At 36.3% G+C, this 24247-nt stretch overlaps 2 protein-coding genes across 5 annotated transcripts in view; both read left to right on the top strand.

The window, feature by feature from the left end:
* Positions 1 to 2168, top strand: part of LOC107684606 (zinc finger and BTB domain-containing protein 38-like) — a 28649-nt gene extending 26481 nt beyond the window's left edge. For 2 of the 4 annotated variants that reach the window (XM_016480900.1, XM_016480903.1), the window contains one exon: positions 844 to 2168. In XM_016480900.1, the coding sequence (XP_016336386.1) occupies positions 844 to 1550 (707 nt within the window). In that variant the 3' untranslated portion in view covers positions 1551 to 2168. Of the gene's footprint in view, positions 1 to 16 lie in introns of all 4 variants that reach the window. The other 2 variants (XM_016480901.1, XM_016480902.1) reach the window with 2 other exon arrangements.
* Positions 2169 to 5401: 3233 nt separating this feature from the next.
* LOC107684605 (ras GTPase-activating protein 2-like) overlaps positions 5402 to 24247 on the top strand; it is a 38222-nt gene continuing 19376 nt past the window's right edge. The window contains exons 1-6 of the mRNA XM_016480899.1: positions 5402 to 5499; positions 16329 to 16452; positions 18501 to 18607; positions 18695 to 18789; positions 20790 to 20866; positions 23857 to 23952. Coding sequence (XP_016336385.1) covers positions 5442 to 5499; positions 16329 to 16452; positions 18501 to 18607; positions 18695 to 18789; positions 20790 to 20866; positions 23857 to 23952 — 557 coding nt within the window. The 5' untranslated portion in view covers positions 5402 to 5441. The remainder of the gene's footprint in view (positions 5500 to 16328; positions 16453 to 18500; positions 18608 to 18694; positions 18790 to 20789; positions 20867 to 23856; positions 23953 to 24247) is intronic.

The following is a 24247-nucleotide window of genomic DNA, read 5'->3' as shown; positions in this document are numbered from 1 at the left end:
CGCTCTTCAGCTACAGGTTTACAGATTCTTCACAAGCAATACAGAAAAACACAGGGTCCTCTCTGATTACGCATGGAAGTGACAGGGATTCTCCAACAGAGAAAAACACAGAAAACAGCACAGCCATTCTTCCATTCCTCAACATTCCATCTGTGTGCTCCTTCGAAGGGTTGAGCAAGCTGAGTGAACTGTCAGCAGCAGCACAAACCATTGAGGACATGGCTAATCAGCTGCTGCAAGCAAGACCTGAGAGCATAACAGCAGATCAACCACCTAGTGGAAAGACAGAAACGTACATTGCTAAGCCTGCATGCCCAGGCCCATCAATTGATAGCCAAGTCCTTCCCCTCTGCCAAATAACAGTGAAAATTGGCAACGAGGCAATTGTTCGACGAAAAATAAAAGGCTCAAAGCTATTTCCAAAGAAGAGGAAAAGGAAAAGCTGGAGACAAGAGGGCATAGGTCAAAAAAGCCCTGCAGAGGAGAGTATTGGAAGTCCAAGTTTGAGGGTCAGGGCAGAAGTTACAACCTCAGTTACAGAAAAAGAATCATATGATGACCTACATGATCCTGAAAGCGACAAACTATGGCGTCCCTATTACACATATAAACCTAAAAAGAAGTGTAAGAAAGTGAAAGGAAAACGAAAAAGGATGAAACATCTGAAATACTACACTAGGCCCTTGTCACCTCAAGCCAATGATGACATCAGAGAAACACCGTTCTGTCCAGATGAGAGGATCTCAGCAGACAACTATGGGGTCAGGAGGGAGCCAAGGCATAGCAGCCAAAAGGAAGCTTTTCCCTGCCACAGCTGTGAGAGTTCTTTCTCTAGCCAGACCTCCCTCAGCATGCACATCATCAGCTGCCATCAGCCACACTGCAGAATATGTGGTAAACAATGTCCCCCTGAAGACACATCCAGCACAGCTGGGCCCACTGGAGAGGATAGTGGTGACTTTATCTGCAAGAGCTGCACTGAGGATGGCTCCTGTTTCAGCTCAGATGTGGCGTCCCACAGCCTGAGCATGGAAAAGCGTTATAGATGTTCTTACTGCCCACAGCGGTTCCTTTACCTTGCCACCAAGAAAAGCCATGAGAAAAAACATCTAGAAAAGTCAGGTAAAGGACACAATTGCAGGTATTGCTCAAAAGTATGTAAATCAGCAGTGCTGTTGAGTGTGCACGAGAGCAAGCACTTCAAGGCAGAAGATGGAGAAGATCCAGACATGACATGTAAAATAACCAGTTCACTCTCAACAGGTAAGGAGCGCAAAGGTCAGATCAAACCTGAGCCTTGGGAAAGCATGTATACCAGCTCAGAGATCAAGCCAAAGATGGGGGAACCTATGGTCATAGAAAGCGGGGGGAATTATCCTACAATCACCAGTGTCTACAAGAAAACACCTTCGTCATTTCCTTATGCAGCAGATGGGTCTTTTACTCCCCTTTCCTCAGAGTTAAAGAAAAAAAGCATTTTGGAACGTTCTAAAGGATTTGGATTTGAGGGACACAGACAGGACTCTGTGATATGGGGACAACAGGATTGACCTCCCAACACAGGTACAACCAAGTAAAGTGCTGACTCTGTCCAGTCTGTCAGCCAAGAATGCCTGTAACCAAAGGAACTTCCCAACAGCTTACAGTTGCTCAAGTCAGAACAGCATTTCTGCAAAGAGGAACCATGTTTTCACACCCACGACAGGAAGGAAATGCATCTCCTGCTGATGTCACATAGAATAATGACGTAAGTGACGGCAGGCCTTAAAACGTTTGAAAAATGGGGGAAAAAACGCACATGAAAGTATGAGGAGGTTGGCGTAGTGACTTTGCATTCAAGAGAACTTGTGAGATGTAAATATAGAGTATTTTTGGTCGTTCACATGAAATATTATTGGTAGTTTTCCATTTTTTTCTATGAGAAAATAAGTGGTTTTATTTTTATATGTTTTTATTTGTCTAAGTCAAGTGGATCTTCCCTATTCCATTGCTCATTGTGTTGTACCCTATGCATCAAGTAAAGTGAACGACTAGCAGCACCTTACAGTAAAGATAACTGCGAGTGATTGTACTTTTATTGTAACATAACAGTTACCACCATTTCAATCTATTTGTTGCACAAAATGCATTAATATCTCTGCTGATAATACTAATAAATACTAAAAAATTATTTTACAGAATATACCAAATGTTTTTCCTTTCATTTATAAAATTACAGAATTTTGTGAAATACTTAAAAAATTTAAAAAAGCAAAAATAACACATAACACATCAGAATATCTTGTTAAAATTGTTGTAATGTTTTGATGACATTAAATGTGCCACAAATGAAAACAAGGCTGTTAAAGATTGACAGACTGTAATGCAATAGGATTTATTCACAAAGTATTTAAAATTACCCATTTTATATAACAAATAGGTCATTTTATTTTTCGCACCGTATGACACAGTTGCCTTCTTTTCATTTATGGCACATTAAAAATGTCACCTACCGTTGACTAAGGTCTTTTGCAATGTTCGTTGGGTTTCCTCAATGTCAAATGCCAGTTTTCTACAATTGGAACACAATTTTATTTCATTACATTTAAATTTTTAAATGTCATATTATTACAATCCATAAATAATAAATACAACTTAAAGGGGTCATATGACGTTGCTAAAAATAACATTAAGTTGTGTATTTGGTGTAATGCAATGTGTTTATGCGGTTTAAGGTTAAAAAAACACATTATTTTCCACACACTGTACATTATTGTTTCTCCTCTATGCCCCGCCTTTCTGAAACCAGGCATGACGAAGCGGATATTGTCCTCTTTTGGAAGGCCAAACAAAGTAGTTTTGCTTTCACAACGAAACACGCAGCGTCACACACGGCGGCCTAGAGTGAGCGGAGGTCGATGGGCTTGAGAATGCGCGGCCGGTGGATTCGACGAAGGGGGCTTGCGGCAACCACATGTGATGACCCCGGGCTGGACTCGTCCTCTTTTGGAAGGCCAAACGAAGTAGTTTCGCTTTCACAACGAAACACACACGACATGGCGGCGGCGGCAACAAAAATACTACAGGAGAATAAAAGTTACGCTTTCTTTCTTTGCGTGAACATTTGGGCGGTGTTATGCAAATCTTCGCACACAGTGACATAGACATGTAGGGGCGTGTTTAAACGAGGCGTTTTAGGCGGGAGTGGACAAGTCTTAACTTTTATAAAGAATATCTCTTTGGGTTTGAAACTTTAGTCTTTGCAACTTTAAGGATCTTATCTATGCACGAACAGCTTGTAACACTCCAAAGAGAAAGGAAAATCTGAAATATCATCATATGACCCCTTTAAAAAAAAGCATGGGGAGGATGTCTGAGAGAGCTAGAAAGAGAACGAGTGAAACAGAGCCCAGAGCTCCTCTTCCTCCTGAAACTGCAGACTTGTAAGTGGGAATTCTGTTTATTCATTCAGATTGTCTCTCGCACTCTGTCTTTGGGCCTCCGTGCTGCCCCATCTGAGAAGCTCATTCCGGTTTCTCTGTCGGTCCTCCACACAATGCCGCATTCACAGTGTCCTGTCTGGGCCCACGTGACACCAGTGCCAGATGTTCTGAACTCTCCACCACCGTCAACTCCACTCTCTGGAGATATACTGGTAGCAGGTTTGTGGCCAAAATCGAAAGCCTATCAGTACAATGTCTGTCAAGGCTTTTATTCATTTCAGGGCATCAGGGAATGTCTGGTACTTCTTTCATGTGTACCGGAACTTTGTTTTACATTTTTCAAAAACTCCACCAGATGGCCTATCAGCTACTTATCTGTTTTGCATGCCTAATCCATCAGAAAACATCTGCCAGTCTACTCAAATATTAGGCTAATGTTTCTATCTAACCAATGTGAACTTTCAAGTTGAGATTGTAATACAATAACATTACATATGTTACAAATGTTTCAACACAATGCTGTAACATTTGAAGTCTACAAAGTTAACAAGTTTGCAAAAGCACAATGGGTCCAACTGTCGAGTCATTGATGAAGGTGCAACACTTCATACATTTTCATTTTATTTAATTAATCTGACACAGATCATATATACAGTATAAAATGCCCTAACAAATATACTAATAAAGAAATTAACAGTTATGCACAAGGATATGATGCCTGCTCAACAGAAAGGTTTTTCTGAGCAAAAACACAACTTAAGAGACATTGGTGATAACACTGACACTGACATTGCGGTCATGCTTGATGGGCTAAGAAATCAGAGTAGAACAACATAAAATTTGTAATTTGATTAATATCAATGGAATGGATGATTTTCACATTTCTGGGTTTGGAATGTGGAAGTAAAACATAGCATATAATCCTAAAACCATTGCAAAAATTCTGATGTTCCCATTTTCTTCATCAGCAAAATTGCATTTCTACAACTTTCCAAAATAGAAAAAACAAACAAAAACAAACAGATAAATGATGCAGTCAGAAGAGAGGAAGACCTCAAATGTTCAGCTGTAGTGTTAGTGTTGACTAGTATATTGTAATTTAATACCAGGCTAATATAGCACAAGTGTTATGTGTTATAAATGCATTTATTATTATTATTACTACTACCACTACTACTACTATTATTATTATTTAAATAATTAAAATATATTTTAATATATATATTATAATTAGATTTTGGATGTTAGATTTAGGATGTTAATTGTTCTGGAAATGCATCTTCACAGTCTGAAAAGGGTATATAATCTGATTATTGGCAATACTACAGTATTAGCCTATGATTATTATGATCACATTATACAATATTATTGTTATACTGGGTCATAAAAGTAAAAATAATAAAATAAACAGTAGGCCTATGTCTTAAAAAACATCTGTAACATCACACAGACCATGGATGGTGCATACCATGATACACTTTGCAAAGTTTTATTTATTAGTAATAATCATTAGATGGGGAAAAATTTTTTCTTTTTCCTCAAGGGATTTCTGTGTGGGGCGGCATTAAATCTTAAAATGCCTTTAAGGACATACAAAGTCTATCCTACTTAAATAGCCTACTAACCACTAGCAAACAGATTTGTCCTGCTTTCCAAACTACCCACACAGACTGTTTCAAAACCTAGTGAGCGGTGTAACTTGACAAGGCTTTTTAGGCTCTCTCGCTCTCTCGGTAGACAGCTCTCTAGGTTTTAAAACACAAGTCACTGGGTCTCTTTCGAGGGGCTACTGGAGGGGCCCCGTTCATCTGCTCTGTCGCTCGTCCTCCACTAGGGCTTGCGTTTGTTTTGACTACATGATGTTGCCTGTGTGAGTTGATTCACACAAATCCCGGTCTGGCGTCGCGACCAATCGCGCTGAGACGGTGACGCTTCGGAGGGCCGTCCGTCCGTGAGCCTTGCATTCATAAACGGATGTGATAAGTGTTGAATGTACTGTACAGAGACGAAACTTGGACCATGGCGGAAGAAGACGACACAAAAATCCGGATTTTGCAGAGCCTCCGAGGAAAAATATGTAAGTGCGACACGCTGCTTGAATAGCGAGTTTGGTGAGTGTGTGTGGAAGAGTGTTTAGATGGCTTTGGGAGAGAAAGAAAAGGATCGGCACGGGGGAAAGAGGGGCGCGGTAGGAGCAACACACACACACACACACACTCAGCGCTACTGGATGGGGCTCTGAGAAACCAGCGCTGTTTGCCAAATTGCGCACAGTTTGGACATGTAGTTCACTTAATTTAGGATATTTTACGTTTAAATCATGTTTACATCAACAGTGACAGATATAGCTCAGGCTTTTGCCCATTATCTGTGAGTTAGCCGTGGTGCTAACGTGCTCCATAACCTGGTTCCCCCTCACAACCGTCGTATTTATTCACTTTAATGTTAGTACAAGAGTGAACTATTGTTCTTTATTAACCCGCTTTTACTAACCCCGTCTTCATGTCACTGGAGTTGGCGGTTGGTTGATTCATTCTTACCCGGACTGAGGGTGTGAAATAGTAGGGATCCTCGCCGAAATGTGACAAATTCTGAGCTGGACGGAAGTTCTTGCATCGCTTTAAATACACGAACATTGCCACAGATAATATTTATGAATTTCTTCAAAACGATTTTAAAAACCGTATTATGGTATATTCTGTAGACTATAACGCAAGAGCAGTGAAGTATAGCCTAGACTTCAAATGACAGATTACTTAGTACGTGCCTAATTTACTTTCCGTAGATTAAAAATCATATATTTTACAGTTTGTACAATAACACTGTGGTAACTTGGTATTAGCAGCTTCTGTTATCTAAAAAAGAAGTTAACATGACAAAGCTTTTTACACTCTTTGCAGAACATCTCATATTAAATTTATTATGACTTACACTTGCAACTATAGCTGAGTTAACTACAGTATAGTTTCTGTTAGGGTGTTTGATATATTTACACAAACCATATATGGAGTTATTCCTACTCAATCTGACCCTTATTAGATTGTTTTGTATATCCTAGTATAGGTTTGGTTTAGTTTAGTTATATAAATTGTAAGATGTATTGCCCACTTCTACCATGGAATCAAATCATAATAAAGGGCCATATAACTACAATCATTTTTGTACATAATACCATGGTATTAGCATATTATTTATGGCATACTTCCATGTTAATGTTATTCTTTAAAAGAATAATTTAAATTCCATTGTACACAAGTATTGTCGCCATTCATCACATTTCACAGTACATTGTAAAAATGTTTTTAGTAACCTAAACATGTTCTTAATATAATAGCATTTAAATTACATCTAATAACATTTAAATTAACTTATTTGAAAGACAATTGCATGTTCTTGAAGTGTACTGTGATATCACCTTTTGATACAATTATTGTAAAGTGGTACTTTTGGTACATGGCACATTTTTGTAAAGGATATGACAGCTGATATTGACACTATCGGGGCAAATGAAAGATCGCTCTGTGTCTGTAATACAATTTTGACATGTCAGGTGTTTTGAATAGATTGAGCTAATTTAAATTTAAACTCAATTTATTTGGAGGTATTTTCTTAACACTGTCAAAATGATTGGTGCTAATGGTTTTACTGTCTCCCACCCCTCACCCACCAAAATACAAAAAAAAAAAAAAAAAATTGAACCGAAACCTTGTGTTGCAAGTGAGTTTGTGGTAAATCATCACTCTCTGGAAAGCTCTCTGGAAGCCTCATATCCACATGATGTTGCATAATTCATGTGAAGTGGAGTAGCTCTTCATTTTACTGGAGTATAGAAAGAAAAAAAATAATGTAATGAAAAAGATGTCCTGAGATTTTATTTTCAGCAAATTTATAAAAAAAATAAAAAAAACCCTGATATAAGTATAGTACCTTAAAATCTCTGTCTAGATCTGTCAGTATTAGTCTTATGTACAGCCCTTTATGCCCATTTTTTAAAAAACTGTGTGTGCATGCATATGATTGTGTGAAAGTCATTGCTTTTATATTTCCACCTGGATGAGGGTAGGCTTTTCTGATTACAGTAACCGCTCAGTAACCTGCGTTTACCACTGTACTAAAATTGCTGTCTACACTGGGGATGCGGGGGCATTCAGAGACAGGGAGTTTTTGGAAGTCGGTGTGTAACTGGGACTTTTATGGCATTTGGATGACTTGAAAGTCCCAACCTCAGGTCAATTCCAATAACGTGTATAATACTAATAAACAATATAAGTGAATAACTTGCCATTATGTGAATTAGATACAGTTTGGAGTGACAGTATATTTGTAGAATCATAAAATGTTGTTTCATATGATCTGACAGAATTACACTCTCAGAAAGAAAAGCTCTTTAGGTACAAAGGTGTACCTTTTGAAAAGCGGTCGCCCCAGTGATGGCTTTTGCACCATTTTTTCCGAGAGTGTAGGACAGTTGTATTATAATAGTTATACTAACAGAGTATAAAATAGTTATGCCATTTTTAGTGAATCAAAAAAGTTACAGATGCCTATAGGAAGAATTGGGAAAGTCCTTAGGAAATTAAAGAGTACTGTTAAATAATTGCTCTCTTCTTTGTAAATGCTTAGGGAAGAAACCAGGTACTCTTGACTTTTACGGTATCTACCTCAGTTTCCTGTAATTTTAAGCTTTTTGAATAAACAATGTTAAAAAAATGCCTGAGCCTTCCCGAAAAACATTTAACTAAAGTCTTTGGTCAACCACTTCCTACACAGTCTTTTGCTTGCCCTGACTGAAAAGATTAGGTTTAGGGTCAATCAGGGCGATACAAACTGAATGATACACTGTAACTAGTGACATGTCCCATGACATCAGTCGTGTGCTATTAAATCAAATTGTCTAGCATATCCGAAACTCTCAAAAGGGACAGCGTAACAGACGTGACACTGAACAATTTATCAGTAGCTAACTGTTTTATTTGTGTTGTTAGTCTCTGGGTTCTATTAAAAAACTGGGCTAAATGCATGGTGTGGTTGGCTCTAGTCGTCAGCTATTTTTATGAAAGGATAAGGGCATTCATTTGTTTACTAGTATTTTGTAGTTGGTTGACAACAACTGTTATGTCTAATAATGGCTACTGCCCATTGGTCCGTGAGCTGAATGAATACAGCTCAAAGGCTTTTTCATTCACAAAAGCACACCAAGGTTCAGAATGACTGTTATGAGTACGTAGGCCACTGTGTGCAGTGCGTCACACTGCAGTGATGTCTTATTGTCCTAATTGGGATGTATGTCAGCACCACACATAACCACAAATTGGGTTATGTCCTCGACAAACACAAATAAACTGTTCTGTGCATGCAGCATTTATGATGTTATTTATTTTTCCTGCAATAATATTCATCTGCTAAAGTCACTGAAATCCCATAGCTTAAAAAAAATATCTGGTATTCAGATATTGGCCAAAATATGCCAGCAGGAAATTATCAAAAGGTAACACTTTAGATTAGGGTGCACTATTTACTATTGCTTATTAGCATGCATATTACTAGCATGTTGGCTATTTATTAGTACTTATAAAGCACATATTTTTTATAACCATATTCCATATATCCATATTCTAACCCTACCCAATGCCTAAACATAACTACTACAACAACTACCTTATACTTCCAATTAATTAAGCAGCAAATTAGGAGTTTATTAAGGGAAAACTCAGTTAATAGTTAATATGTGTTTCCTAATCTAAAGCGTTAACTGATCAAAAAATTATATGCTTATGATAAATGTACCAAGACCAAGTGTTCATAGTTTTGCAGAGAAATTATCATATAATGATTTAAATAGCTTCCCTGAAGCATTCTTGATTTATGCAGAAATGTAATGTTATTTAATTTGTTATTTGTAATCATGCTTAATGTTATTTAATGTTAGTGAATTGACAAGAGAATCATTCAGATAGGTGTTTTTTCTTAGCTTTAATGCTAGACACGCTAAAAACTACTCAGAAGTCAAGTCAAGTCAAGTCACCTTTATTTATATAGGATCTAAACCATCTTAAAGCCTGCCCTTGAATACCTGTATAGTTTTGTAATCGATCTATGAGTATGTCATGATCTATAGTATCAAACGCAGCACTAAGATCAAATAAAACTAGCAATGAGATACAGCCTTGGTCTGACGCAAGAAGCAAGTCATTTGTAATTTTAACAAGTGCAGTTTCTGTGCTATGGTGGGGCCTGAAACCTGACTGAAATTCTTCATAGAGATCATTTTTTTGCAGGAAGGAGCACAATTGAGCAGACACAACTTTTTCTAAAATTTTAGACATAAAAGGAAGATTTGAGATGGGTCTGTAATTTGCCAGTTCACTAGGATCTAGTTGTGGTTTCTTAATAAGAAAGTAAAATAATAAGGTCAGAAAGAAAAAATAAGGTCAGAAGACCTTATCAACGTTAAAAATTCTCGCAGAACACCATAAACGTGCAAAAAACTATTCTGAACACCTTAGCAATATGTTTAAAATTCTCTCAAAATACCTTAGCATTGGTAAAAAAATTTTTATTTTTTTTTTGTGAGCCATTTCCATTGGAAAGTGTAGTGTACTAATTGGTACCCTCATGGACTAAAAGACTTATTTGCTCACTCTGATGTTATCTTTTTCTTTTCTTTTTCCCTCTTTTTTGCACACAAACGGCCACATTTACATGTGGTCACCAGCACCGGCTATCAGCAGGTGTGCGTGCACATATACAAACAGCAGGAGGAAATGTTTTCCTGTTGTGATGTGCTGGAGAACTGTGAAGCATTCAGTAGTATACTAATAACAGCCGACAAAGAGGAACTGAACAAAGGGCTGGATCTATGAGGACCATCTTACAACACACTCTTACGACTTTATACTGGCCACATTGTTCCGGTGTCAACCAATTCTGATGCCCTTATTAGAACATTTCAGTATAGACAAACATGATAGTCTATTATATTTAAACCACTATACAACTGTTCGTTTTCCTGTAGTGGGTATGAAATCAGTATCCAAGTTTTGTGGGTTTTAGTTCATGTCTGTTAGGTTTGAGGTCATATATAAATGCTTGCATTCAACTAAAAGTTAGCTTTCTCTTTTATAGAAAACAGACAAAAATATTGATGTATATATGAAATATCGATGAAAAAAATATTGATTGATGTGAAGTCTCTTTGATATGTTTTGTCCGAAAGTCCTGTGTCGAGTGTGTTCGTCAAGTGATTTCATGGAGCCTTTAAAGGTAGCAAACAAGCTGAGGTTGGTGTTTAAAACTTGTGGCTCACACTCATTGACTCATAACCTTCTGACCGCTTACTTCATTCACTCTCAAACCTCATCCTTCTCTTGCGCCTTCATACTTCTTTCGCAATAGCTATTTTGTTACAAATAGTTTTGAGCAACACATTAAAAACTATCCATAAAATCATACCAGAATGATTCTGAACATATCAGTAAAGAAGTATTACTTTTTCCTTGTTGCTATATGTGGTAAATCTACAGTTTTGTATGCAAACATACATGAACCTATATATATATATACACTGTGTATTTAATATATTTATGTATACGTTTTAAGATTCTTTTTTTTATCTATTTATTTGAAACTTTAAGAAAAAGAAAGAGACCACAGAGTGACATGACACATGAAAATTGCACAACTATTAGTTTTGTGTCTATTGGAAATTGGTTGCTTGGGACAAAGATCAGTTAGCCTATGTGGCATATCAGTCAATGTATGAAAATATTTGACCGCTGAATGTCACGATTCACCTGTCAGAAACAAGTATTCCAGAGAGCTGTGTAATAACTGTATTATTACTGAGGTAGCTAATAACTGGACATGCTAATGTTTATGGTTGAATAACACATACTGTTAAAAAAATAGGCCTATATTAGTTCTTAAGTTAGCTTTTCTGCCTATTCATTATTTTTCTGAGGAACTTCAGTTTTTTTTTACAAGAGCTTAGCAAAGTAAGAATTATTTTGAGCCTGGCTAAATTAGGGTCAAAGTTGGGGTCAAAAACCATCTCAGTGTTTCCCCTTCCGGTCTATCCACTGGGTCTATGTTAAGATCTTCTAAAAGCAGTTAGGCATGGCGTCACACGGGTCTCTGGGGCTGGTTCTGAGCGATTCAGGGCAGGAGGGTTTAGCACAGAGCTCAAGAGTCGCTTTAGTTTTCACAGTCAGAGGCACTGGAATTAGATATTAATAGTTTTTTTAAAGAGTTGAAGCAGATTGACGCTGTCATCTCACACACCCTTAGCAGTGCGCTGTGCTTAGCTAACACTAAACAGTCTCTGATTTTACCACCAAGCACAGTTTAATGATGTGATGCAACACTCTTCAAGAGTGAATGTGATATTAACTAACTGTTGTGTAGGCAATGATACTCACAAGATATTGTGTCCTAAAAATATGAATGAATATTGATTTAACCTGTATCAGTCAGTTGCCATCAGTGTTTCTGCATAAAATTAACCCTCATGGGAATCAAGATGTTGTGAATATAAGCTTAATAATATCAAATTCTGTGTGTGTGTGTGTGTGTGTGTTTTACTTTGTTGTTTAAATTAGCAGTTTAGTTTTCCTTGTAGGCATGTGTCCTGTGGCTTTTTGTTTTGTTTTTGTCTTGTTTTTTGGTTTGTTTTCTTGTCTTGTGTTTGGTGTTTTGTCTCATCCTGTCTCATCAATTGTGACAATAGCGAATGTTTTGTTTTGTCTTGTGTTTTGTTTTGTCTCTTAGTCTGGTTTAGATCCAAAAGGAATCTGTAGACTTTTCATCCTTTTTACTGCAATGATTTTAGTGGTAATTTTGTAATTCTGATCAATTGAAATACTATAAAATATGACAGAACGATAAAAAGAGACTTTTATTTTTAGCTGAAAGAAATATCGAGATTAGGCAAAATATTTCATAAAGCCCAAGGAGATGTTGAATTTTAATGATGGAACTGGACAGTAAATGATGACATCAAATCAAATTCTGTGGAAACCATCAGAGAGAGTTCATACAGTCATGAAAAACCTGGAAATGTCATGGAATTTTAAAATGGCAATTTCCAGGCCTGGAAAAGGTTTGCAAAAATAAATAAACGTAGAAAGTTTTGAAAAGTCACGGAAATTTATTTTCACAAAAATCCGTATAATAGATTATGTGTTTTAATCAGGTCCTGAATTTCGTTGCGGGATTACGCATATATTGTGTAGTTTTACTCATCCCTGCAGGTTTTGCATTTTTGCATCATGCGGGAAATTCACGCAAACATTTATTCAATATAACATGTAGGTTAGATGAGTTAATAAATCCACACAAAATATCAGATCAAATCAAATTATTTGAAATCACTTAGCGTGAGTGATTCAGCGGTACCGCGTCTTCTTTCTCTCTCATGGCTTCACATCAGCACATCTCGTCTGCGCTAAGAGAGCTGCTGCACGCTGCGATACAAGACTTTCGCTCGCGTTTTGGGACAGTTGACAGAATTGTCACTTGCCTAATCGGTCAAGTGTTCGTCACAAAAGTTCATAATTTGCACGTCTTTTTAAACCATTCGGTACTCGCATTCTCCACTAGGGTTTTCTGTGTGCTCACAGTCACATCCAAAGCGGGTGCACATAAAGCCGCCTCGCAAACTCCTCACGAGTACCAAATTGAGTTCTTTTTCGTGGTTTATTACACTATTGTGGCCAAATACACACAAAATTATGTCAAAATGCCGTACTGGGGAGTATCCTCATATACAAGATTGGTTTTATTATTTAGTTATTATTTTTATTGTTTCTCATTCATGTAATATTGCATTTTAATAAATAATGATACATAAAGACAAGTAAACAGTCAAGTAAACAAAATACTAGCATAGCACAAAGGTACAATTGGAACAATCAGTGCTTTAAGTTTTTTCAGTACTATTCAGGAGCTAAATACAATAATGTATAATTGTATAGATTAATATAGATCTTTATTAGAAATGAAGAAATTATTCAGTCAAGAGCAGATTTGAGTAGAGTGATTTTGTTCTTTAACATTAATGACAGACAGCAGCAGGTATATTCAAAGCTGCTGTCGCTTTCATATCGAATGCAGATCTGACACACATCAGATATTCTCCCAACAGTTTACGTTCATTTAAATCTATTTATTTTAACTCGAGTAAGACTGCGCTTATGAGGATAGGCTACTTGGCAAAACAGGCATTTTGATTTAATTTTGTGCATTTGTCCGTTGGTTCAAATGCGATAAATTGCAAAAGTTAACTCAGTTTTGTAATGGTGCGCTGTCTGAGACGCGGCTCTTTGTGTGCGTGCTTTGAGTGTGTGCACACAGAAAATAGCGCCTAAGTAACAAACTGAGCTCTCTTTCGAGTCTTCTTGTGCTTAAACCGAAATTGCACGAATGCTTAAATTTACAAAACAAACATTAAAAGTGAATTTACTGTTTTTAATTAGCAGTTTATTTAATTTCTGTACCTGAATACTACTGTTAGACCAAAACGGTTTCTAAAACGAAATTCAGGTCCTGAGTTTAAATGATAATATTGGTTAAACAAATTATAATACTTAGCATTCGGGCATTCAGTGATGTGATGTTATGTTCTCCGGCACAGTCGCAGTTTGTACTTATTATTAAAACAAATAGAAAGCAAACAAATAGCATTAATAGTCATTAATTTTATGGTAAATTTGAACATTCGTGTAAAATAATGGAACATTAGGTTATAAATATTGCCTCAAAAGTCATGGAAAATTCATGGAAATTTATTGGTAAAAATGTGTACGAACCCTGATCAGAGATTTCTGTGGAGTTCTGCATTATGTAGCTGGTGTGATTTTAATCACATCTTTTCATCGGCACAGAAATGTATCCGGTATGGTTGCATTTTTTTACACCGTTTTGATCCACGTTTGTTTATGTCTATGAATGTGTGTAAGTGTGTAAGTATGAATGCATGTGTGTGTGTGTGTGTGTGTGTGTGTGTGTGTTTGCATGTAGGGAACCCCTGAGTTTTGTATCTGCATGTGTGTGAAGCCTTGTGTAGCTTGTTTGTTCAGGCCTCATGGTTGTGGTTTGTATTCACTTCCGTTGGTAAGCATACAGTGCTACACACATTCGCTTCTCTTCATCACACCTGTGTGTTTGTGTGTGAGAAGAGAGGGTTAACTGTAGGGCATTGGCTGCTATCACGGCTCCCTGCGGCAGTGTGCTCTTGGGAGTTTAGTTTCCTCTGAGTCTTTATCTGTGTCGACTGTGATCATCATTATGAGCTGCTCAGGGTTGCATTTTCTGTTGTTTTCTGAATGGTTCAGGGGAAGAGCCTAGGTGTGTGTGTGTGTGTGTGTGTGTGTGTGTGTGCCGGAAACAGAGACCGTGTAATTGCTAAAGGTGTAAGTTGCAGACTTTGTGCATTCAGTCTCTGATCCCTAATGAGAATATAAGCATCTTCTGTAGGGTGAATTTTATACAGTCATCAATGCATTATGGAGTCATATATCAGCCCAAAAGATAAAAATAAATTATATTTTGCATACAGAAAATGGGGGTTATTTTTAAGACTTTTGATATGTATTGCATGTTATTTGAAGTATATTACCCCACCAGAAAAAAAATCTTCTCGCTGTAATAAATCAATGAAAATCATCCTGTTTTGACATGATTTTGACACGATTTTAATTAAAATAAGCAAACATTACATTAATCGCAACACAAAATACATAAATAAAATATATATAAAATATGTTAAAACTATATATTAAATTATACTGGTCAGAAGTTTGGTAGTGTCAAAAAATGTTAGCATATCACAATCTCCACAAAAATATTAAGCAGCAAAAACTGTTTTAATAATAAGAAATATTTTCTGAAGGATCATGTGACACTGAAGACTGGAGTACTGGCTGCTGAAAATTCAGCTTTGCCATCAGAGGAATAAAATTACGTTTTAAAATATATTCAAATAGAAAACAATATTTTTGATCAAATAAATACAGCATTGGCAAGCAAAACAAACACTTGAAACAAATGTTATTTATATAAAATTTATATATAAAAATGGTAATGAGATTTTCTTTTGTCAGAAATGAGAATTATTGTTTTGTGTGTGCAACTGTGCATGTGTGTGAGAGAGAGATTATTTATAATGATAAAATAATAATGTCAAATAAAATAATTGTAATTCTTTATTTATAAAAAAGGCAACATTTGTGGTGATATTAGAGGAGACATAAAACTGAAAGCTGTGAACCACAATAAAGAATCCAGAGTATCTGATATTATACATTTGTCATAAAAAGATATAAGGTGCGTGTTTGTTTTTATAAATTGTTCTTGCGTTCAGAAAAGATCTCTAGCTGTTTCATCCTGGTTTGATGTGGTCTGGATCTGTTATGGCTACATCTGCCCTCTGACACATTAATATGTGTGGCTGTGTATGTGTATGTTTTTGAATTTGATCTTTTGAATCAGCGCTCTTCTGGAAGCCCCAGTGCATGCTGGGAGGAAGTTAATGCTTCTCGTCTGTAACCACATCTTAGATGAGCTCCACGTATAGCGGCCACATCCGCCTCAAGCCTGTGCACCACCACAGCGCTCCTGCAAGTTTATGCGTGCAATAGCGTGTGTTAGTGGCCGTACATTGCCGACCCCACAACTGACAAACCTCTAATTCAAATGCAGTGTTCAAATACCAAAAATAAAAGCTGAATTTTTGTTATTTTCTGTGAAAAACGTTAAAGGTTCTTATGCAGGATATCCTTAGGCAGCTTTTCAATACACTGAGATTTTAACTTTTGGGAGAAGTATTTCTGAAATATCCTCTGCAATAATGTGAATAATAGTGTGTGAAGTGTGTGTCGACTTACACCCCTGTTATGCTTCTCTCGGCAGGCGAAGCAAAAAATCTGGGTCCGAGCTCAGGGCCGAACCGTCTCCGTGACCTCTGCACCTTCTGTACAATCAGTTTGGACCAGGAGGAAGTATATCGCACAAAAGTCTATGAGAAGAGCGTAAGGTAAGATGATAAACACACTCTGGTACACATAAGCACACAAACATCACATGCGAACTACATGCTGATGCTGATGATATTTATCTTACAGCATTTCTCATATATGTGGTTTTCATGCTGCTTCACAAAAATGCAGGCCTATATTTTTTTCTGTCTGCCATGTACACGTAATTCGAACAAGAGCGGAAACACTGCCCTTTTATGTCAATTTATTTGGTCTTTCACAGTAGTTGCTCAAAATATAATATATTACAATATACAAATAGATGTAAACATTTTCTGAAGAAAATGTGGGTAGAACTTGACCACTTAAAATGTGCGATGCCATAGAACATGGTAACCCACAATTGTTTTGGTGATGTTAATAATTTTGCATATTTTAAGAGTAATTATTTTTTTTTGCAGATGTTAAAGGGATAATTCGCCCCATTGAAAATTCTGTCATCACTTACTCACCTTCATATCACTTTATTTCTTCTGTGGAACACAAAAGAAGATACTTTGAAAAGTATCTGAGTTTTGCCCATATAATAAAAAGGGGGTATTTTGGACCCCATTGACTTTCATTGAATGTTCACAAACATTCTTCAAAATATCTTATTTTGTGTTCCACTGAAGAAAGAAAGTCATACAGGTTTGGAATACCATGAGGGTGAGCGAATGATGACAGAATTTTCACCATCACTTTAAGCTATTCTGTGTTTTAGCAGGATGCCAGGGTTTTTGGGTTGTTGCTAAGGTGTTCTGGATGTTTGCTCACTGGCCAAGTCAAAAGAGTCCAATCACAGTTCTCTAAGACATTTTTCAATGCAATTCTACGCGCGTGTGAGAGCTTCAATACTCAGTTTTAATTTTAAAAACCGTTTTTTATTTACTATTCACTCATTCATTATACTCAAAGTCGACCTTCCACTGTGGACCGGATTTGCCTTGTCTGATAGTTCATCTTGATATCGGACATACAACACTGTGTTTGATGATATTACATTGTGTACATTTTCGGTTGCAAAAGCGTCTAGTCATTGAAAGAAGCACATTTTCTTTATCTTACTCTCTTTCTGAAGGCTTTTCCTCTCATGGTATTTCACAACTGTTTTTTTCCCCCTCAGTTCAAAGGGCTCTGTTGGCTGTGTCTAAGGAAGGGTGTCCACCTACGCGTTCCCTCACTTTACTCTCTCACACTTGCTATCTATCACTCCTTGTCTTTCGTTCACACACTCGTTTGCAATCAGCCTCTCTCAGAGCGTGAAGATTTTCCTCAAGTCTTTCTTCACCTCTCCTAATCTTTCTTCCCCTCATTTGGCTTATTATTAAACACTTTTGAATCTGAGGCCATTCATGTTTGCCATGTCGCCACGTTTTCAGTATTTCGAGTCGAGTAGTTTTACCTGTAGCAGTGTTCGGGAGGTCAGAATCTGTTTGTGTGAATGTATGTGGGAGCGCATGCGCTCTTGAGTGCGGGGGCTATGAGTGTGTAATGTGTGTGTGTGTAAGAGAGCTGGAGTGTGTGTGGGTGGATGAGCATTCTCCTCTCAAGTCTCAGCTGAGGTATTTGACTGTTGCAGTCACACAGCTAGAAGTAATTTTTTTTGCACGTTGAACCTTTTTAATCTGTCGGTTTTTTTGGATGCTTTTTTTATTATACACAATAATTATTTTTTTTAATTATGTGCTTACATTGACCCCAAAAAGTGTTTGGACACTTAAGCAGAGTAACCAAATGTAGTCCATCACATTTAGTTATGAACATGATCCACTAACATTTTTGACAACCACAAAGTGACACAGGACTTTTTAATGTAATTGTATTAGTGGTGTTTTGGGTGAAATATGAGCTTGTGCTATCTTTATTTAAAACCAGTGTCCTGAATTCAAGCTACACATTTTATCAATCTTTGCGTTCTCTGGGAATCAAACCCACTGAGATGCCAGCGCCATGCTTTACATTACACAACTTAAATTGGTGATATTTATTATATTTAATCAGAAATAGACGTTTTGTTTATGGAGTCACTGTGCTTGTATTTAACACGCTCTGTCCTGTGCTTTAGTCCGTTCTATGGCGAGGACTTCTACTTCGAAATTCCACGCCCATTCCAATGCCTGTCCTTCTACGTGTACGCCAAGAGCATGTTCCAAATAAGGGATCTACCTGTAGGTCAGTATCTTTCGCCCTTGTTTTGTCTGATTTTCAAGACTAATAAACAGTGTACATGTCAACTGAAGCTTGCGTGTGTGTTTGTAGGGAAAGTAGCCATCAGGAAGGAAGATCTATATAAGTACTGCGGGAAAGAGAACTGGTTTCAGTTACAGCCCGTGGATCCACACTCAGAAGTTCAGGTGAGTGAACGGTTAGATGGCATAGAAGTTACCATTTAACACACAAACACACACCCAACAGAGCAATACATGAATACACGGCCTTACTTCCCTTCTGTGGTTAGTCTCCAGCCGTGGTTTGGACCAATCGGGTGAGTTTATGATTACTCATTGCCTCACCGTACCCAATGAGATCAATGTATGATTAGTCAGCTCTTATATGTGGTGCAATGACTTGAAAGCAGATGCAGGCCCAACTCCACATCCTGTTTTTGTGTATGGTGTATGCACGGATCTGTTTTGTACACAAGTATGATTCACTATTCAGCAGAACTGGGGGCTGGGGAGTGTGGACTGTATCAGAAACAAAACGTGGTTATGTAAATGCATTTGCTTTTCGAAAAAAAAAAAACATACTCAAACACAACGGAAAGACAATGTCAAATAGAGCTTTGCCACGTTTGGAAATTAATGAGAAAAGTAAACCTAACAAGCAAGTTTCTGCATAAGAGTTTCTACGTTATTGATAACAACGGTTTTAATTGGAATTTGGCAACATTTGGAATACTTGCAATGTAATTAAAAAAAATATTTTTGCAACATATTTGTAAAAGAAAAAAAAAACAGTGGGAAAATTATTACAAATAGCAGATTTGCCACTTTTCCAACTGAGGAAAGTAAACCTAGAAAGCAAGCTCCTGCATAAGTGTTTCTACGTTTTATATATGTGTATTGATAATATGAGTTCCAATTGGAATTTGGCAATATTTTGAATATTTTAGTTGCCTTTTTATTTGTTTTCTTTTTAAACTGTGTTTCTGAAGTGTCTAAATACTTTTTAGGGATGTGTCCCACAAATCATCATAAATCAGAAGTCTGATTTAAACAAAGAAGTCACCTGAAACAAAACAAAAAAAGTCACCTGAAATACAGAGCATTTTTACAGACTAGTGAAACAGTGTAATACTCCAAGGCACTCACATGGTTAAAAATTAAAAAGCCTTTAATAAACTAGACTATGTCATTATAAAATTGTTGATCAACACATTTCGGCTTTGCATAGTTTTCCTCAAAGCAGCCATGTTTACAGACTAGTTTCGAAATCCTTCCTTCTTCTCGCTTTGTGACTTCACTGGCTTTTTTAGTAGCAAGAAACAGATTATTTTCTGTAAATCAGTTCAAACTGTCTTTTTCATTTAGTAGATTCAGACTCTGATTCAGTGATTTGTTTGAAGTCACAGAATTGTTCTTGGAAAGTCTCTGTGTAACGTTTGTCATATATTAAAATATTTTTGTAGAAATATCGCTGTTGGTGCATATAAATAAAAGAGCTTATTTGTATCAGTATTCATTTAGTAAAATACTGTGGAAAAATATAATTTTTTTAGTTTTACTGCATGTTGCATTTGATCATTTTTAATCTGCTTGTCAACAATCACCTGTATTTTTAACTAAAAAGGACACGCGCATGGCTAATTTCAGATTAAAAACTTAAATATCATGATATATACAGAAAATTGTATTGAAAAATATTGATAGATTTCATATAGCCCTAACAGTCTACGTTGCAGTGTTACTTTACGTTATGTTTAGCGATTAAACACTGTGGTGTATGTGTGTTTAACTCTGAGGACGAGAAAAAGGTGGGTGGCAGTTCCGTCAGATAATGTTCAGAGCCGCCCAGAACTGACTGAAATCACAAGAAGTTCCTCCATCGCTGTGTTCAAAAAGCCCTTGCGTACTCCAAAAAACTTAAACAACTTATTTACACAAAACAAGTTTTTTGTTTCCACATACGTATGAAATGAATTGCTCTATAATTATATAGATGTACTGTATCTTGCAAATAGATCTACTCAACAGCTACGTCTTCTAGGGTTAAATGATTAGATTATATGACTATATTTGACTACATATGACTTACAGGTGCATCTCAATAAATTATCCTATAGATATCTCAACTGAATGAAGTGTAATTACATCTGTTGGATTTGGTGAAATAAGTCTTTTTACTTTTACAGGGGAAGGTTCATTTAGAGATGAAGCTGAATGAACTGATCACAGAGAATGGCTCCATCTGCCAACAGCTTGTGGTTCAGTAAGTGATGCTTGTCGGTCAGTGCATGTGTTTGTGTGTTTCTACATGAGTTTAGTGTATTTGAGCTCAACATGAATTGCCATTCAAAACCCATTATACTTTTGTAACGTTACAAACTTAAAAGTGAAACAGGATATCGAATTAAATGGTCAAGGTTTGGCTAGTCAGAAGGGCCGCTTTATTCGTTGCTGGTAGATGTCTTAACTGTACCATGTGGTTCTAAAACTATTTCTCCATTGTTGGCAATTCATAAGTAACTGTGTGTCCTAATAGTATTCAATTTAAAATCTTTGTCAAAAGCATATAGGCTATGTCACTTATATTTCATTATATTCTAGTAGTTGTTTCACTAGTATCCAATCCAATATCCATTTTGTAGTGTCCAGTGTCTTTTTAAAAGGACCTTTTTTTGCCCTGCCATCACAGCTTAAATAAATTCTCTCAAAGGTTAAACCCTTAAGCTTTTAAGACATATTTGTATTGTAAAGTTTAGTGAAAAATAAAATGTACTAAAAATAATATATAATTATAACAGTATTCTGTAGAATTGTATTTAATTTAGAATATTTAGAATTTAATTTAGAATATTTAGAATAGATTTTTTTTAGTTGAAGTACAATTGTATTGTTACAATAGTAGTATATTTCTGTCTTCATTCTTTATAATATAATTTTATCTATATCTATCTCTGTAAAATTATCAAATATATTTTTTCATTGAAGCGCAATTATATTATTACAATAATATTAGATTTCTGTCTTAATTTTTTATAATAATTGTATCTATCTATATGTATGTCTATCTATCTATCTATCTATCTATCTATCGCTCTCTCTCTCTCTCTCTCTAAAATTATCAAATATATTTTTTCATTCACAATTATATTATTACAATAATATTAGATTTCTGTCTAATAAGATGAAATGTTTATCATATTCAGTTCATGACAAATTAAGCACAATTTCTTTTTTAACTTAATTAAAATAATTAAAAAAAAACAATCAAAATGCTTATTAGATTTTTCTGCAAGTCATGTGACTATTAACCAATATATCTAGAGAACGTGAACAAATGTGCTGTTAAATGCTGAAAATATGAGCTAGAAATTGTTTTTAAAAAAGTATTTTATGTCAAAAGAGTTCGGCTGACAAAAAGGTTTGGGAATCTCTGATCTAGACAACTACCACTGAGATAACGGGGATGCCTGGCTATATGCTTACTTATCATAAAAGTTTTTCTGTATATTAAAAAGGCATGTTTTCAAATGGTCCTTATTTGGTTTACTGTTGTGGTTTCATGGTGCTTCACATGAAATACTACATATTGTATGCTGTGGACACTGTTGATAACTTCAGAAGTGTGTGTTGTCTGGGTGGTGGAGAATACCTGTGAAATTCATATTCACACCTCTACAGGGTGTATGTATTTTCTTTAACGGTGTGAAAAATGGTTTGACTCAACACAGAGTTGTTGACTTGTGTCGGTGTGTTTAATGCTGGCCATCGCTGTTCATTCACACTCTCCCACAGAGCAGGTTGACGAAAGAGGAAGTGATGCCGTGACGGCAGGAAGTTCGTTCTGTGCTGTTCCTGTGGTTTTGTTTTGCTGTCACACTGCTTTTTTCTCTCTTTCATGCTCTCTCACTCTTTGTCATTCTTTCTCACCTTCCTTCGCCTCTTCATGGCTGTCACCATGACAGCTACAAGTGTGAATTACTTTCTGTCTTGGATAGCAGTGCTTCTGTTTTCATATTTCATTTTTTCTTATCTGCCACTTTCATTTATGCTCGTTCTTCTTTCATCGTCTTATTCTTTCATTCATTCACATTTTAACGTGACGTAGAGGAACCTCTGAAAAAGTCAACATCGGTGCTCAACAATAGGAAAGAGGGCCAGTGTGAGAGAATTTCAGTGCCAGTTCACTGACAGTCACTTGCCCTATTGGGCCACTACATAACACATTTGTTGATCATGTACCTGTGTTTATTGCTGGCAACATTTGTTTTGAAAATTCTGCTGGTTTGAATGTCACCTATTTAAAATAGTTCAGATTTGATCAAATTTCAAGAATGACTTCTAGTCTAGAAATCTCCAAACAAGTCAGTCATGTTTTGCGCAGTGTGCCATTGATTTCCAGCAAAGTGTTTGTATTATTCACGTAATAGTTGCATTTTTTGTAATTTTTGCAGTTAAAGACCTACTAAATTATAAGTAGTTTTTTTTTTTAAGTGAAACAAAATAAATAGGCTATATTTTTTTTATATTGCATTGCATTTTGTGACATTACATTTTAAAATAACATAATTTCTTCATGTGGAAAAATAAACATTTTCATCAATGTTGAAAACAGTTGAAAACCGTTCAAAATATAGAAATAGAAATCAATGTAAAGCAATGTAACAATGTAAATGTCTTTACTGTCAGTTATGATCAATTTGATATATATATATGTGTGTGTGTGTGTTGTGTGTGTGTCTGTGTGTGTGCGTGTGTGTGTGCGTGAGAGAGTGTGAGTGTGTGTGAGTGAGTGTGTGTGAGTGGGTGAGTGAGTGAGTGAGTGAGTGTGTGTGTGTGTGTGTGTGTGTGTGGGAGTGTGAGTGTGTGTGTGTGTGTGGGAGTGTGTGTGTGTGTGTGTGTTGTGTGTTTAATTTGATCAAAACTGACAGTATTGAAAGAATGAATGAATGAAAATCTGCAGTACTGGGCAGACTGGCAAACATAAAATCAAAACTTCCCCATTTGCTTTATTAATACATACTCATGGTCTTTATGTGAATGAGTCAGTGATACTGGTGCTTTGTATTTTAAGGGAAAGGCCAAATATATATTTAGGCATTATTTAGATAGCTTAAAACAGTAGCCTAAGTATCCTGTTTCACTTGGAATTATGTTACATTTTAAAAGTCAAATGGATTAAGAATGCGGTTTCATTACTGACTTGAATGTATGTTTTTAAACAATCTCATTAATACAGCTGTGTGTTTGTTGCAGGATAATTGCATGTCAGGGTTTGCCGTTGATAAGTGGGCAGAACTGCGATCCATACGCCACAGTAACACTTGTAGGGCCCGCCAGGTGGGTTTATAAACATTTTGAAGTCATATTGATGGTGCACTAAAATCACAAGGTTTACAGTAAAGGAACAGAGGTTTGCATAAAATATGATGGTTTCTAATCAAGTATTGAAAACAGTCAAAATGCTCTATTGTGATTGTTTCTAAATCAGTCAGTCATAAAACAATTTCAGCCTCTGTTTCTGATCTAGGCAGAAATTAGTACATAACATCCGCTCTGATTCAATAATAACATCCTGCTCTGTGTCTTTCTGTTTCTCTCTCTCTCTCTCTCTCTCTCCCTCTCTCTCTCTCTCTCTCTCTCTCAC

This window comes from Sinocyclocheilus anshuiensis, unplaced genomic scaffold (assembly GCF_001515605.1).
Source record: "Sinocyclocheilus anshuiensis isolate Anshui unplaced genomic scaffold, SAMN03320099.WGS_v1.1 scaffold41, whole genome shotgun sequence".
Classification (NCBI taxonomy): domain Eukaryota; kingdom Metazoa; phylum Chordata; class Actinopteri; order Cypriniformes; family Cyprinidae; genus Sinocyclocheilus; species Sinocyclocheilus anshuiensis.
This window is presented reverse-complemented; position numbering and strand designations above follow the sequence as displayed.